Genomic DNA, 15277 nt, shown 5'->3' with positions numbered 1-15277 from the left:
ACTTCATAAAATAGATGGCATCATGACACAGGAAAATGATGTGGATATATTGAAGCAACATCCCAAAACATCAGTCAGGAAGGTAAAGCTTGGTCGCAAATGGGTCTTCCAAATGGACAATGGCTTAAGGACATCAAAGTCAAGGTATTGGAGTGGCCATCACAAGCCCTGATCTCAATCCTATAGAAAATGTGTGGGCAGAACTGAAAAATCCTGTGTGAGCAAGGAGGCCTACAATCCTGACTCAGTTACACCAGCTCTGTCAGGAGGAATGGGCCAAAATTCACCCAACTTATTGTGGGAAGCTTGTGGAAGGCTACCTGAAATGTTTGACCCAAGTTCAACAATTTAAAGGCAATGCAACCAAATACTAATTGAGTGTATGTAAACTTCTGACCCACTGGGAATGTGATGAAAGAAATAAAAGCTGAAATAAATCATTCTCTCTACTATTATTCTACATTTCACATTCTTAAAATAAAGTGGTGATCCTAACTGACCAAAGACAGGGAATTTTTGCTAGGATTAAATGTCAGAAATTTAGAAAAACTGAGTTTAAATGTATTTGGCTAAGGTGTATCTAAACTTCCGACTTCAACTGTACATATGGACAAGCGATGTCGGAGCGGAATGGACTAAGATACAGTAGAATAGTATAGAATACAGTTTTTACATATGAGATGAGTAATGCAAGATATGTAAACATTAAGTGAATGAGATACCGTAGAATGGTATAGAAAACAGTATATACATATGAGATGAAAAATGCCAGATATGTAAATATTAAGTGACTAAGATACCGTAGAATAGAATACAGTATATACATGAGATGAGTAATGCAAGATATGTAAAAACTAAGTGACTAAGATACCATAGAACAGTAAAGAATACAGTATATACATATGAGATTAGTAATGCATTATTAAAGTGACTAGTGTTCCGTTCCTTGAAGTGGCCAGTGATTTCTAGTCTATGCCTATAGGCAGCAGCCTCTAATGTGCTAGTGATGGCTGTTTAACAGTCTGATGGCCTTGAGATAGAAGTTTAAAATAGCTGTGCAGCAACGCTCCCCATCCAACCTGACATAGCTTGAGAGGATCTGCAGAAAAGAATGGGAGAAACTCCCCAAAACAGGTGTGCCAACCTTGTGGCGTCATACCCAAGAAGAATCTAGGCTGTAATCGCTGCCAAAGGTGCTTCAACAAAGTACTGAGTAAAGGGTCTGAATACTTATGTAAAAATGATATTTCATTTGTATTATTTAAAGATTAGGAAACATTTCTAAGAACCTGTTTTTGCTCTGTCATTATGGGATAATGTGTGTAAAAACAATTTAATACATTTTAGAATAGGGCTGTAACCTAACAAAATGTGGAAAAAGTCAATGGGTCTGAATACTTTCCGAAGGCACTGTACCTTAAAAAAAAAAGAGCCTTGCAATGGGCCTCAGGATCTCATCACGGTATTTTTGTGCGTTCAAATTGACATCGATAAAATGCAATTGTAGCTTATATCTGCCCATACCATAACCCCACCGCTACCATGGGGCACTCTGTTCACAATGTTGAGATCAGCAAATCGCTCGCCCACACGATGCCATACTCGTGGTCTCCGGTTGTGAGGCCGGTTGGACGTACTGCCAAATTCTCTAAACAAAGTTGGAGGTGGCTTATGGTAGAGAAATGAACATTCAATTATCTGGCAACTGCTCTGGTAGAAATTCCTGCAGTCAGCATGCCAATTACATAATCCCTGAAAACTTGAGACATCTGTGGCATTGTGTTGTGTGACAAAACGGCACATTTTAGAGTGTATTTTTATTGCCCCCAGCACAAGGTGCACCTGTGTAATGATCATGCTATTTAATCAGTTTTTAGATATGCCACATCTGTCAGGTGTATGGATTATCTTGCCAAGGAGAAATGCTCACCAACAGGGATGTAAAGAAATTTGTGCACAACATTTTAGAGAAATATAGTTTTTGTGCATTTGGACAATTTCTGGGATCTTTTATTTCAGCTCATGAAACATGGGACCAACACTATGTTGCATTTATATTTTGGTTCAGTGTTGTATATTGATTCTGATTTAACTCGCAGACACTTTTGGTTCTTCAGTAAACATGATGGCTATGTCTGTACATTGTATTCATGCTGATTATAAACAGCAGGGTTGTAATCTAATCAGTGGATTGATTATCCATCAAAACAAAGATCTCATCAATTCTAAAATATATATGTTGATGAATGATAGCTACTTTGCATACAATGTTACTGTTGAAGATGATTGCCACCTATCGACAGTATGCGGCCACTGCACTTCTCAACCCAACTGTTCCTACGGTTCTGAATTGTCAACTGAAATCTATTCTAATGTTTGATTGGTCTATTTATAAAGACAGTATTCCGTCCTGGTGAAAGGTCTGCCTTTGTCGGTTGGTGATTGGTGTGCTCATCTGGAACTAAATGGTGAATGGACACATGAGCGGTCAATCTTAAAAAAGCCGGTATTGGGGGTGGAACTTCCGAAGCAGTCTGCAGTAGTCGGCAAGATGGCGGAACGGGGAAGGTATCTGTCTGGCCTCGTCAGAAGGATAACATAATTTATATTAGCTAGCAAAGAAAATAAAATTGAGTAAATAAAATATAGGTGAGTGATCAAATGTGGTCATTGTTTCTGTGGTTAGTGTTTTGTCGAGTCATTTTGACACCTGATTGTGTAGCTAAATCGCTTAGCTTCAAGTTTTAGCTAAGCTAGCCAGGTAGTTAAAGTTTACTAGCTAGGCTCGTGCGGAGAAGGACAATACAAATTGTCATCTTTACATGTCGTTCAGTTTGGAAGTCGCCCCATATTGTTAACCAGTAGCTAAAGTTTCTGCATTACTTGACATTGCAGGGTGAATCGAGTTTGCCAACTATCTTGCACAGGCAGCAAGCTAACGTTAGCATTCGGCAATCAAGCAAGGATTGCAAAGACTCACACACATCTGTCTGTGTTAGTTATCCATCTTAAAAGTGATTCATAATGTGCATAGTTGCCACATTCTACAAGGCATACAGTAACGTATGTCAAAATCATTGCATCTTACTGTTTCTCTCTTGGTTTCAGTCATTGACTGTGTTATCTTGCTTTTTCTAGCTCTGACAGAGGATTCGCCAGTGGAGGATGAATAGTGCCTAGATCTGAGCAATATAAGCTGAATGCATTGTGATTTCCAATAATTGAGACAGTGATTCTAAAAAACTGTCTACATTAATGAAAAGAACAATGTAGTCATCTTAGCATATTCAACACTGGTACATGGTCAATACAGGGATTTTTTTATTATTCTAAATATTGTGTGCAATGTGCTTCTGCATGCCTTTTAGCTGAAAGCTTATGATAAATAGTTGCCAAAACAGTCAGGGTGACCCATAAGAGCAGTTGTATTTAGTAATTCATAAGACACAGTCAACATGGAGATGGATGGCATATTACCCCCCTTACCGTTGGAGCCACCTGATGATTTGAACTCGGAGGGCCTTAATGGTAAAGCGCAGCCTCCAACACCCCCCCTGCAAACGTCCAGTGACGCAGAGGAAATGGACGTTAGCTCTGGTGGTGATGGACACACACACACCCCAGCAGGGGACCAGGGCCTCCAAACCAAGGGCTCCATAACCTTCATTAATAACCTGTCAGATGAGGCCGAACCTAGCACCTTGTGCCCTAGAACAGCCCGCCACGCACCCCCTGTCACCAAGTTCCTGCCAGACCTCAAATTACTCAGAGACATTAAGATTAGTGTCAGTGTCGTAGATACCAGCAGGAGCAAAGATAGGAAGGTGCTGTACACAGGGATAGGTCAGGAGGGTGGTGGTGAAGGGGAGACCAGCTCAGAGGGCCTTAATGGTGAGTTTTATGATACTGATACAGAGCCAGGGGCTGTGGATGGTAGCTCAGGGCTTGGGGTGGTCGGTGTCAGTGCAGGGAGGAGAGGGGAGGAGGCAGAGGCTGACCTGGAGAACAAAGTGGAGTTTGCAGTCCTAGATGAGCTGGAAGACTTCAGTCATGACTTCCTGGACACGGAGGATGTGCAGCAGGGGGGGTTCAGGTCAGAGGTCATAGTTCAACAGGATCATGCTGACGAAGAGAACCTAAATATCTCCTATGAGGTACGTAACCAAAGGGGCCCTGTCTTTGCCTCTGCAGAGCCTCGTCATCACCCACTCACTGATCTTTTGTGCACGTTTCACACTAAAGGGCTATCCCAAACCGTACTGTGCTGGCTTGAATATTTTCTAGCACAGTTCCAGCAATTGGAGGATGCGCTACAATGCCAGCCCAGTACGATTTGTCTCACCAATGAAAATGTTAATGGTTTATAGTCAGCCATTCATTCTGACAGTATTTTCCAATGTCACCAGCAAAATGTCAGCTTGTGCATCCTTTTGATTCTTGATGGAAGCAGCAGAAGTTTCATATCTTTACTACTGGAAATTGACATAGTTGGTATGCTAAAAGTGTGTTCAAATGTACTCTCTTAACCATAAAGTGCTGACAAGATGGCATAGCGCTAGCTAAATGGAAAACATGAGTCATGACCGGTTAGGGCTTCCCCCCACCCTCAACGAATGTCTTTTCCAGGAGGACTTTGACAATGATGTAGACGCTCTGCTGGAGGAGGGCATGCCCGTGCCCAAAAAGATGCGCCTGGCAGAGGGGGCTGTTGAGTATGCAGGGGACAGTGATCACGCATCCGACAGGGATGTGGAGGGAGGTGTTCAGCCCATGATGACCAAAATTAAGACAGTCCTGAAGAGTGAGTGGTCGATGTCTGGCACTGATCTGCCTTGTGTAACGGCGTATCTGAGCCTGGCACATATTGATGTTGTGCGTTCATATCATATCTTATACCGAGTGGCACATGTTGGTGAGAGGACATTGATGGTGTGAGATGTGTAGTAGTTTCTCTGTCTAGTTTCAGATTGTGTGTATATGTGGTGCAGATGTGTTTCATGTGTAGCGTGTGTGTGTGGTTGCAGATGTTTGTGTGTATTGATGTGTGTGTGTTTCCTAGGTCGTGGGCGTCCACCCACTGAGCCACTACCTGACGGATGGATCATGACATTCCATAACTCTGGCATTCCAGTCTACCTGCACAGAGAGACCAGAGTGGTGACCTGGTCCAGACCTTACTTTCTGGGGTCCGGGAGCATCAGGGTAGGACGTAGAATACATAAGACAGATAGAAACCTGTTACTGCTGTACATTTTAAACCTTTTTTTGGTTTATTTATTTTTTTGGTTTAGTAACATGCCAGGAACCCCATTGTTATACACTCTATACTGGTGTATAATTTGTGTTTTAGAAGGAATGGTCAAACTAAAGGAATATTTTGCTCTTCTCAAACAACTGTAACAATTGGCTTCTAACCATGACCAAACCTCTCTTGCCCCTTGTGTACAGAAACACGACCCTCCCACCAGTAGCATCCCCTGCCTGCACTATAGGAAGATGAAGGATCACGAGGAGAGGGAACAGAACGGAGAGGTGACGCCCAACGCTGAAGTGTCTCCGGTGAAGCCTGGAGAGGAGGCAGACTCCGTGGAGAGACCAGACGAGCCTGACTCCACTGCCCAGGAGGACCCTACCACTGTGGGCCTGGGGGAGGGAGAGGTGGAGGCGGAGATAGAGACAGGCCTGGTCACAGAGGGGACCATAAAGGGGTGCCCTGTCCTGCATGGCAAGATGCCCCACTCCTGTGAGATGGCCCAGGGGGCTCTGGGACAGGTCAGGGCCAAGGTGGAGGTGTGCAAAGATGAATCGATAGGTGAGGGTGAACACACGCAATTGACTTGCCAGCAGGTAGTAGTTTTGAATGCCATGGCTGATGATATGTTTAATTTCTTGTAAACATAGGGGATGACAGTGTGTTGGTGGGCGTGGGTCTTGACATTTTCTAGACTTCTTGCAATAAAAATGTATAGGACACATCATATGAAGAATATCTATACATGTTAATTAAAGCAACAATATAACCTATACCCCTCCCTTATTGACACCCCGCCAGAAATGGAGGAGTTCCGCAGCTACCTGGAGAAGTGCTTTGACTTTGAACAAGTGACCGTGAAGAAGTTCCGTACCTGGGCAGAGCGCAGGCAGTTCAACAGGGACATCAAGAGGAAGCAGGCTGAGTCAGAGAGACCCATTCTGCCTGCCAACCAGAAACTCATCACTCTGTCTGTATCAGATACCCCCACCAAGAAAGGTACCGGATGCATAAGAACAACCATAGGCTACATCTGAATTGGAATCTTATTCACAGGTCCTATAGGGCTCTGGTCAAAAGTAGTACACTATATAGGGAATTAGGGTGCCATTGTGGATGCATCCATAGTCTAATAACTATTTCAGTGAGGAGTACTGAGGTAATCTCAACTCTTTCCTTCTTTCTTTTTCTCAGAGTTTGTCATTAACCCAAATGGGAAATCTGAAGTTTGCATCCTACATGAATATATGCAACGTGTCTTAAAGGTCCGACCTGTTTACAACTTTTTTGAATGTGGTAAGTCCCTCTGTTTTTCCCCCTTCATGATGATTTCCACTAGCTTGTACAAGTGACGTGCTTTTCTTCGAACAAAACAAATCGCCAAAAGCTCCGGCCGGAGAAAGGGCCTTTATGCAGTTAACACCAAATGCATCCTGTCTTTTCTATATCCCCAGAGAACCCAAGTGAACCCTTTGGAGCCTCCGTCATAATAGAGGGAGTGACATATGGCACAGGAACTGCAAGCAGTAAAAAACTTGCCAAGAATAAAGCTGGTACAGTACTCTTATCTCCCATCATTATTTTAATTTGTATCTTCTGAAGCCGCAGCAAAGGCTGTCTGGAAACTATAAGATGTGTTTAAGTCATAATAGCAGACCATTTGGCTTGTTGTTTCACTGATTTCCCTGTAGCTCGAGCCACACTGGAGATTCTCATCCCTGACTTTGTGAAGCAGACGTCTGAGGAGAAGCTTGTAGAAGGGGATGAACTGGAGGTATCGGCCTGTCAATCATTGGAAAGCCGTTTAATTCAATGTCATGCTTCTGTGTTTGGTCTGATAACATGTCTCTTTTATAACATTGAACTTTACCAGCGGGTTGGTAAGCTGGATGAATACTAATGTCCATTCATGCGTTTTTGTTTCCTGCAGTATTTTAATCATATCAGTATTGAAGATTCAAGGGTGTACGAACTGACCAATAAAGCAGGCTTACTCTCGCCATATCAGATTCTACACGAGTGCCTTAAGAGGTAAGACTCATGACATGAGGTGTAAGAATACTTGAAATTCCTTGATCTGATTAATCTATTAACCTTGAATTTCAACCATATCTTGTGCCCTGCAGAAACCATGGAATGGGTGACACCAGCATCAAGTTTGAGGTGATCCCAGGAAAGAACCAGAAGAGTGAATATGTGATGACGTGTGGAAAGCACACCGTGCGCGGATGGTGTATGTTACCCCCACACTGACCCTCCAGTCACCACAGCAAGTCCCAGACCTAACATGCTCCATGCCACTCTGTGTTAATGTAGTGTAAAAGCAGCATTACAAGTGCTCTGTTTTTTGTCAGAGCCATGTATAGAGAATTTAGCCAACCTTCACACTGGACACTTTGTTTGTGCCTTTGTATATACAGGATTATTGGTCTGATTTGTCCTGCTCAAAGCCGCTCTGTCGTGTAAATGTGTTAGCATTACAAATGGGAGTAATCAATGTTTTGTTTTATTTTTCAGGCAAAAATAAACGTGTGGGGAAGCAGCTGGCGTCTCAGAAGATCCTACAGATGCTGCACCCTCACGTGAAGAACTGGGGGTCACTGCTCCGCATGTACGGCAGAGAGAGCAATAAGATGGTAAAAAAGGTAAATACTACCAGTACACTGGGGTTTCTGTTAGGAAAATGTGGCGCCATCCATTTGACCAGCAGCATTTTAATTTACCGGACGAAGTACATTTTATTAAATTGCCAAAATTATATAGCCAAAATAGTTTACTCCTGTCTATACACAAATAAATAAAATAATTCAAAATCGGCTACTACACCAGAAAGCATGGTTTGGCCAGTGGATCATTAGCTTTTTTTTTTAAGCTGTGGATTGTTTTATATTGGATAGCCTACAGTCGGAAGGGCCCGCAATTAAGGCAGAGCACGCAGCAAATACCAAACAGATGATTGTTGAGTTGCGACTGTCAGTGAAAAACAGAGACCCAGCCAGGCATATTGTAATATTTAAAAATACACTCATGGAAAAACTGTTTGGAAAGCAAAATGGTTATTTCTGTAAATAGAAGACAATGAAAGGACACTCCAATCTGTCTTTTATTTATCAGAATTCTTTACCTTAATTAGCACCAGCGGAGAACATCGGCCATATCGCTGGTGAGTGTGCATATTCACTGTCTTTATCATTGGGTTAGTGCCACTTTTGTTTGTTTTTGGACAATAATTTCTTCCTCGAGGTTAGATGGACATCATATTGTATTCGTCTCCCCTTTTCATAGGCTCAGAGTAGACTAACCTGTAATTTTTGTCGTATTAAAGAAGATTTTGCTAATGTCTCCAGTCATATAAAATGTAGTAGAATTGCATGAAATGTGTTTATGGAAGGCCAACATTTTCCTGTGTTATAGCCACTACGGTCTTTTCTTTTTTGGTGGGGTGGATCAGCTTAATATTGCGGAAAGAATATTGCTTCCATGAATGTAATTGTCTGCATCATTTCCAATCCTCCATATATTTTTGGGATATATATATATATATATATGCATGCATGCATATATATATATACATACGCATACCTATATAGACATACATACTTTTTTAAAGAATATACCTTTATTATTATTCCCTGCAAACCCTACCACCGATCGCCCAATTGGAGTAAACTAATAAACACTTCGGCTTTTATCTTCAATTTATTCATCTTATACACATTTTACAGACACAGTCTATTTTACAATAGTTATTTTTTGTTTGTTTTTAGTCCTTCCTCTATTTCTGATGTCCATCCAGTTTGATTTCTATTTGTAACTGTGCTATTTCACAAAAGTTCTGAACCTATATACATTTTACAGACCCCGTATGTTTTACATTGTTTCTTGTTATTAGTCCCACCCTTCAGCTCCATTCAACCCCTCCCATCTATCTCTCAAATCCATTTCGGATTTCTATTTGCCATATATTTTTCAACTGTGCTGTGATGCTTCACAAAACAATTGAACCTTTATATTCTCATAGCTTTTACAGATTGTAAATTAAAAATAAAACATTTTGCTAAAATAATTATTATATTATCGATTGATTGACTATGGCTATTCAAATCACCCAGTATTGCTATCTGCAGCGTTAGTTCTAGGCAAATCTTGCAATTCTTCAGCCATTCCTGGGCCTGTGACCAAAAACGAGCTACATATGGACAATACCAAAATAAATGATGTAATGACTCTGCCTCCTCACAGCAGAATCTGCAGAGCTGGGAAGATTGTATCCCCCATATATATAACATTGTTTTGGTTGCAAGAATTTTGTATAGTAATATAAATTGAAAAATTTGAAGTTTTGAATCCGGCGTTGTTTTGCGTATCAATTCATAAACCATGTGCCATGGAATGGGTACATCAAAAATCTCTTCCCAACTATTTTGCAATTTATATGAAACAGCTGTCAGTTTTTTGGTCCTTAAATAAAAACGTATACCAATTTCATTTATCACACTTTTCTTTAACCATTTATGTTCTTTAATACAGGGCCGACATACAAGTTCCTTACTTTTTTCCCCTTCTACTTGCCTCTTCCATTTATGTGGTAATGCTGCAATTAATTGGTTGTAATTTTGGGTAGAGCAGACATTTCCATATGTCTGTGTTAGCTGCATGTGTGACATCACTCCACCAGTCCTATTTCTAATATAATTCACTAACATTATACCTTTTTTTTTGAACATTTCTTTCGAAAAATAGTTTTTTTTAATCAATTACTATATTTGAATTTAACCACAATATTTGTTGTATTATTTGTTCTGTCTTTTCAGGTGGATTAAACTGAAATTGCAACCAACTTTCTAAGGCTTGTTTAAAAAATAAAGATATTTTGGAGATTATTTCCTTTTCAAACAACCGAAAGTGGGCAGGTGTAATCTGAATAAATGGAAAAAGGCCCTTCTTGAACATAGGATGAGATATTCGTACCAATTTACTAGAAAACCAGTTTGGATTTAAGTATAACTTTGCTATGACTGATGCCTTTAGTGAGGGGTCTAATGCTTTAATATTTAATCATTTCTGCCCTCCGAATTCATATTCGTTATATAAATAGGCCCTTTTAATTTTATCTGGCGTGCCGTTCCAAATAAAATGGAATATGTTTTGTTCATATAATTTAAAAAGCAGGTCACTTGGTGTAGGCAAAACCATAAGCAAATAGGTAAACTGTGATATGACTAAACGGTCAACGGTCTTTTTTGCGAACAGTGATTGAGTTGTATTATTAGCCTAAATTATGACCCCAATCTAATCTTCACATTATGAATGGTAGGCTATCTTACATCAGTCTGCAAATAAGGATGCATGGAAGGGGCATTTTTATGGTGAAAATTAGCTTCCCCAAACTTGAAACCCACACTCCGCTTATGTTAGAATAACTGTCCACATTTACTTTTCCTCAAGCAACAAGATGTACTCAAAGGCCAACAAACAGCAAAATCACTAGCCTACGTCAATCTACTAACCCCCATATTCGAAAAGTTGACCTATTCTATTGGTCAGCTTGTGGAGAAAGAAATATCCCAAACAGACTCTGGGACAGTTGTGGGACTATAGATCCCAAATTCATACAACCAGTAGGCCTAGGCTACATATTTTTTTTTTTTTTAAACATTCAAAATCAATGAGGCTCATGTAACAGATCAGAAGGTTTAGCTTAAAATGTTGATAAACTGTTATTTCTTCACGTTCTAAGCGCAGCAATGCACACAAGGCAGTAGGCTACCCACCAATGTTAGTTCCATAATGCAATTAGCGGGAAAACACCATTGTGAGTGATTTCATTTGACAGACTAAAATATCTGTTAGAAATTTAGAAAGAGGGGATATCTAAATATGCAATAAGTAGCATGGGTTGCTAATATGACTAGGATTGTTCCTTTGGCTACTGGACAATGAAAGAAAGTTGATTTGAAAACCAATATGACATGAGAGAAAAGGCTACTTGTTTCAATGGCATATGCTGCTCCTCTTTTAACCAGATGTGTATCTCTCATTTCTATTGATGTTGTTTTTTTAATGTTCTCTGCAGGAAAATTCAGACAAGAGTGTGATTGAACTTCAGCAGTATGCCAAAAAGAACAGGCCAAATCTTCACATCCTGAACAAACTGCAAGAGGAGATGAGGAAACTGGCTAAGGAGAGGGTAAGGGTTACCTGTAGGAGCTCCAACTAGATCTTGGGTCTCTGGTGTTAACCTCTGCGTTTGGCCTGGTCAGGGAGTTTCTTTCTAGAGCAGGGCTCTGCGACCCTGTTCCTGGAGAGCTACCCTCCTGTAGCTGTTGACTATTACCCCAGTTGTAACTAACCTGATTCTGCTTATCAAGTAGAATCTGGTGTGATAGATTAGGGTTGGAGCAAAAACCTACAGGATGGTAGCTCTCCAGGAACAGGGTTGGAGAGCCCTGTTTTAGAGGGTTCTACCTTTCACTCGAACCCTGTCAGGCTGTCTAAGCTGCACGGACTCCAGTGTTGGACATAGTGGAACCTAGTAGGATTGTTCTGATATATGATTAAATCCAATATCGTGATATTTGACATTGACGATATATCGTGATGTGCAAGGCTATACTCTATTTGAACTTTACAAATCAAAACTGCAGTTTTATCGTATCAATATGTTGAATATCAAGTCTAAATTAACTTAGCCTTATTTATTTGCCATAAGATTATTTAATGATAATGCGACTATAATATTGTAAATAAGCACAAATGGCACAGTGTGGAATTATCTAGCCATTACCGGCACAAAACTATTATATTGTGATATTTGGAGTAGCATAGTCGCCCCAAATATCTTCTGGCCTTTGCTCTATTTGCCATGTCTCTGCACTGTCATGTTCCTAATTGTTCCTATGGTTACTCCATCCTTATCTTATATTTCAAAGACACTAAGGAGATTTGGTAAGTCATGTTTGGTTGTAAATGTACCCTGGATTATGATCTTGAATCATTTTTTCCCCGGGTAAGTTTCTCACAGGTTGGTGCAGCAGTTCAAACTATTCTGACATTTTCTGGGGTTTATTCATTAGGCACCAAACATTAGGAAACTGACTGAAACAGTGAGGAACTACCTGCACTTGTCCAATAAGAAATGCTTGTTTTTGTTTTCTGGTGCAAAACATTATGCTACTGTGTGCCCTAATGAATACAACCCTGATGTGTTTTTATGTTGTGTTCAGGAGGAAACCAGGAAGAAGCCCAAGATGACCATAATGGAGTCAGCCCAGCCTGGTAGTCAGCCCCTCTGCACTGTTGACGTCTAGGAACCATCACTGCAACCAATCTAACATGGCACTGACCAATGGTAGCCATAGTCACTGTCTGATTTTAAAAGCCACTCCACCAATCTATCATCCAATTATGCATCATTGTAAAATGGCAATACAACTGGACATTTCTAGTATAGCAGTGGTCATCTTTTGTGTCTCCAAGCTGTTTATTATTTTACTCCAAAGGTGTTTTTGATTCATTGTTAGTGGATAGGGTAGGTATAGGCACTAACAGACACATGCACTAACAGACAGTAGAGTTAACACCATCTACCTCTAGATGCAATCTCTACACAGTGGCACTTCTATAAATTGAACCATAAGGGTTGCAGACAGATCGGTTGACATGACTTGACATGCATCTATGAACCACAAGAAATTGTCAGCCTGTTTACTGTGTGTAGTAATAACTGCTGACAACTACTAGACCCCTCACCCCTCCATTTAAATTGCATTGATTGAATTTATAATACTCTCCAAATATAACCTAACGTACCTGATACTTTACAGAGACTGAACATTTCTAACAGGTTTCCTTGTATGCTTAAAGCATTGCCTATTATCACGGATTAGTTTGCTCTTTCTGCTTTTGCTATACAGGTACGCTGTGGGAAACTAATTTATATGCTGTTGTCATTGGAAATTATTGATAATTAATGTTGTGTATAATTTGGATGGTGATTTGAGTATGCTTCGGCTAAAGAAAGGCCAACTTACGTTTTCATTTGCTTGTGAACCTGTTAAGAAAAAAGTTATATATTCAAATGCATCGTTTGCTGTCCAGTCATATACTTGGTTTTGGGGTTTATTTATTTTTTGTTATTTTCTTACTTTTAACCTTTTTTCTACCCAATTTCGTGGGATCCAATTGGTAGTTATAGTCTTGTCTCATCGCTGCAACTCCAGTACGGACTTGGGAGAGGTGAAGGTCGAGAGCCATGCGTCCTCCGAAACATGAACCAACCAAGCCGCACTGCTTCTTGACACAATGCCCCCTTAACCCGGAAGCCAGCCGCACCAATGTGTCGGAGGAAACGCTGTGTCAGAGTGCATGCGCCCGGCCCGCCACAGGAGTCGCTAGAGCGCGATGGGACAAGGACATCCTTGTCGGCCAAACCCTCCCATAACCCAGACGACGCAGGGCCAATTACGCGCCGCCCCATGGGTCTCCCGGTCGCGGCCGGCTGCGACAAGAGCCTGGATTCAAATCAGGATCTCTAGTGGCACAGCTGGCAACTGCAATGCAGTGCCTTAGACCACTGCGACAGAGCCTGGACTTAGACCACTGTGCCACTCTGGAGGCCCCAGTCATATAGTTGTTACATGCTCATGGTCTTTAGTACGAGAAATGCATTTTGAATTGATTAGGGAACGGACGTTCATCTCGAGACCTATTAGGCGGGACTAATGAATTTAATTGCCTTTTTGTTTTGGAAACACAGGATGAAACATATCAATGGACAGCTGACAACAAGGCTGATCCGTCTAGCTAAGATCCTGTTGCCATGTTAGCACTGCAGACAGAACACAAGCGCCAGGGCTTGGAGTACTGTAGTCATTGAGAAGATATACAAGGTAGTTACATATTTAAGAAGACCTATTTTTTTTGTTTCTGTGTTTAGGTGTTAGCCGCTTAATTATTTTTTGACTATTTAAAGCAAAACAATACAACATGCAGACCATCTTACTATTTGGTACAGTTCAGCTGCTGTGATAGACATTTTGCATCATGATTATGTGGCCAGTGGCACTTTGCTTCTTGAAAGTCCAATATCTTAACTTGACTGCAAACCTGCAAAACATTAAAGGACTTTAACAACAGTGGACTAATGAAAAGAAAATACCAAATGACTTTGGATTTTCCCTTTAAGGACCCATAAACAGATAGGAAAACAATTGGCTACCTGTTGCCTTAGTTCACCCATTTCATGTAGGGCCCAGGTCCCCCTTAAAGGGAAATGGATAGACCAAGCCTCTCTTACTTGATACAGCATTTGTTTAGCGTGTTTGTAATAATATGACAAGACAGTAATATTGATATTTTGAAAGAATTGTCTTTAGCATATATGGATTTTAAATAAGAATTGTTTAAGGTTTTGTGTACATTTGTTTGCAATCATTGTGACAACTGATCAATCACATTTTCAAGCATTGATATGTAGAATGTGGAACTGCGATCCTCCTCAAAAGGCAACCTACGGAAATGAAGTTGGTACACTTTACCTCAACAAAATATGATCATGACATTATTATTAAATCTGATAGCTAAAGGAGCAGTGTGAACCAAAGCGTAGCCTTATGCATTTTCATAGAATACTGTAGGTTGCTGCACACAATACATGAAAGGAAAAAAAAGGTGCAATACCTGCTAGAACAAAATATAAATTGCTGTGCATTCATTGTGTGAAGTATTTGGTTTGTGTGGCTTTTCCTGAATGTCTACTGCACCTTAACACTTCATTGTATATGGGCACAAGGCTGCTGTGTTAGAGTAGATTGCTTTACGAATGTGCTTCCCCCTGTGTGTTCTGTCTTACCAAGTGTGTGTGAAAATGCTTTTTACACTTGAAGTTATTTGCTAGATATTGCTGCCTAGAAAATGATGTAACTGCGACTTGGGATAGCTGACTTTCAGTGAAATTCATTTATGCAAATAAAGTTTAATGACTAACTTTGGCTGGCTCCTGCTTTGAAATGACCCCTGCTTGTA

At 40.6% G+C, this 15277-nt stretch overlaps 1 protein-coding gene across 1 annotated transcript; it reads left to right on the top strand.

Annotated features, from left to right (window-relative positions):
- Positions 1-2524: 2524 nt before the first annotated feature.
- LOC106580468 (microprocessor complex subunit DGCR8) lies at positions 2525-15238 on the top strand. The gene is made up of 14 exons (XM_014161571.3): positions 2525-2649; positions 3139-4154; positions 4627-4801; positions 5060-5202; positions 5449-5812; positions 6053-6250; positions 6446-6547; positions 6706-6804; positions 6943-7025; positions 7182-7282; positions 7378-7484; positions 7769-7896; positions 11328-11441; positions 12478-15238. Exons 2-14 carry the CDS (start codon positions 3456-3458, stop codon positions 12559-12561), a joined length of 2397 nt encoding a protein of 798 aa, XP_014017046.1. The 5' UTR covers positions 2525-2649; positions 3139-3455; the 3' UTR covers positions 12562-15238.
- Positions 15239-15277: the final 39 nt, after the last annotated feature.

This window comes from Salmo salar, chromosome 20 (genome assembly GCF_965601325.2).
Source record: "Salmo salar chromosome 20, fSalSal1, whole genome shotgun sequence".
Lineage (NCBI taxonomy): Eukaryota > Metazoa > Chordata > Actinopteri > Salmoniformes > Salmonidae > Salmo > Salmo salar.
This window is presented reverse-complemented; position numbering and strand designations above follow the sequence as displayed.

What these genes read in the sequence shown, in the direction of transcription:
- LOC106580468 (XM_014161571.3), top strand. Translation starts at nt 3,456, where the DNA reads ATGGAGATGGATGGCATATTACCCCCCTTACCGTTGGAGCCACCTGAT. An exon ending in ACTTGCCAAGAATAAAGCTG is followed by an intron (nt 6,805 to 6,942) that starts GTACAGTACTCT and finishes ATTTCCCTGTAG; the next exon opens with CTCGAGCCACACTGGAGATT. An exon ending in GCAATAAGATGGTAAAAAAG is followed by an intron (nt 7,897 to 11,327) that starts GTAAATACTACC and finishes TGTTCTCTGCAG; the next exon opens with GAAAATTCAGACAAGAGTGT.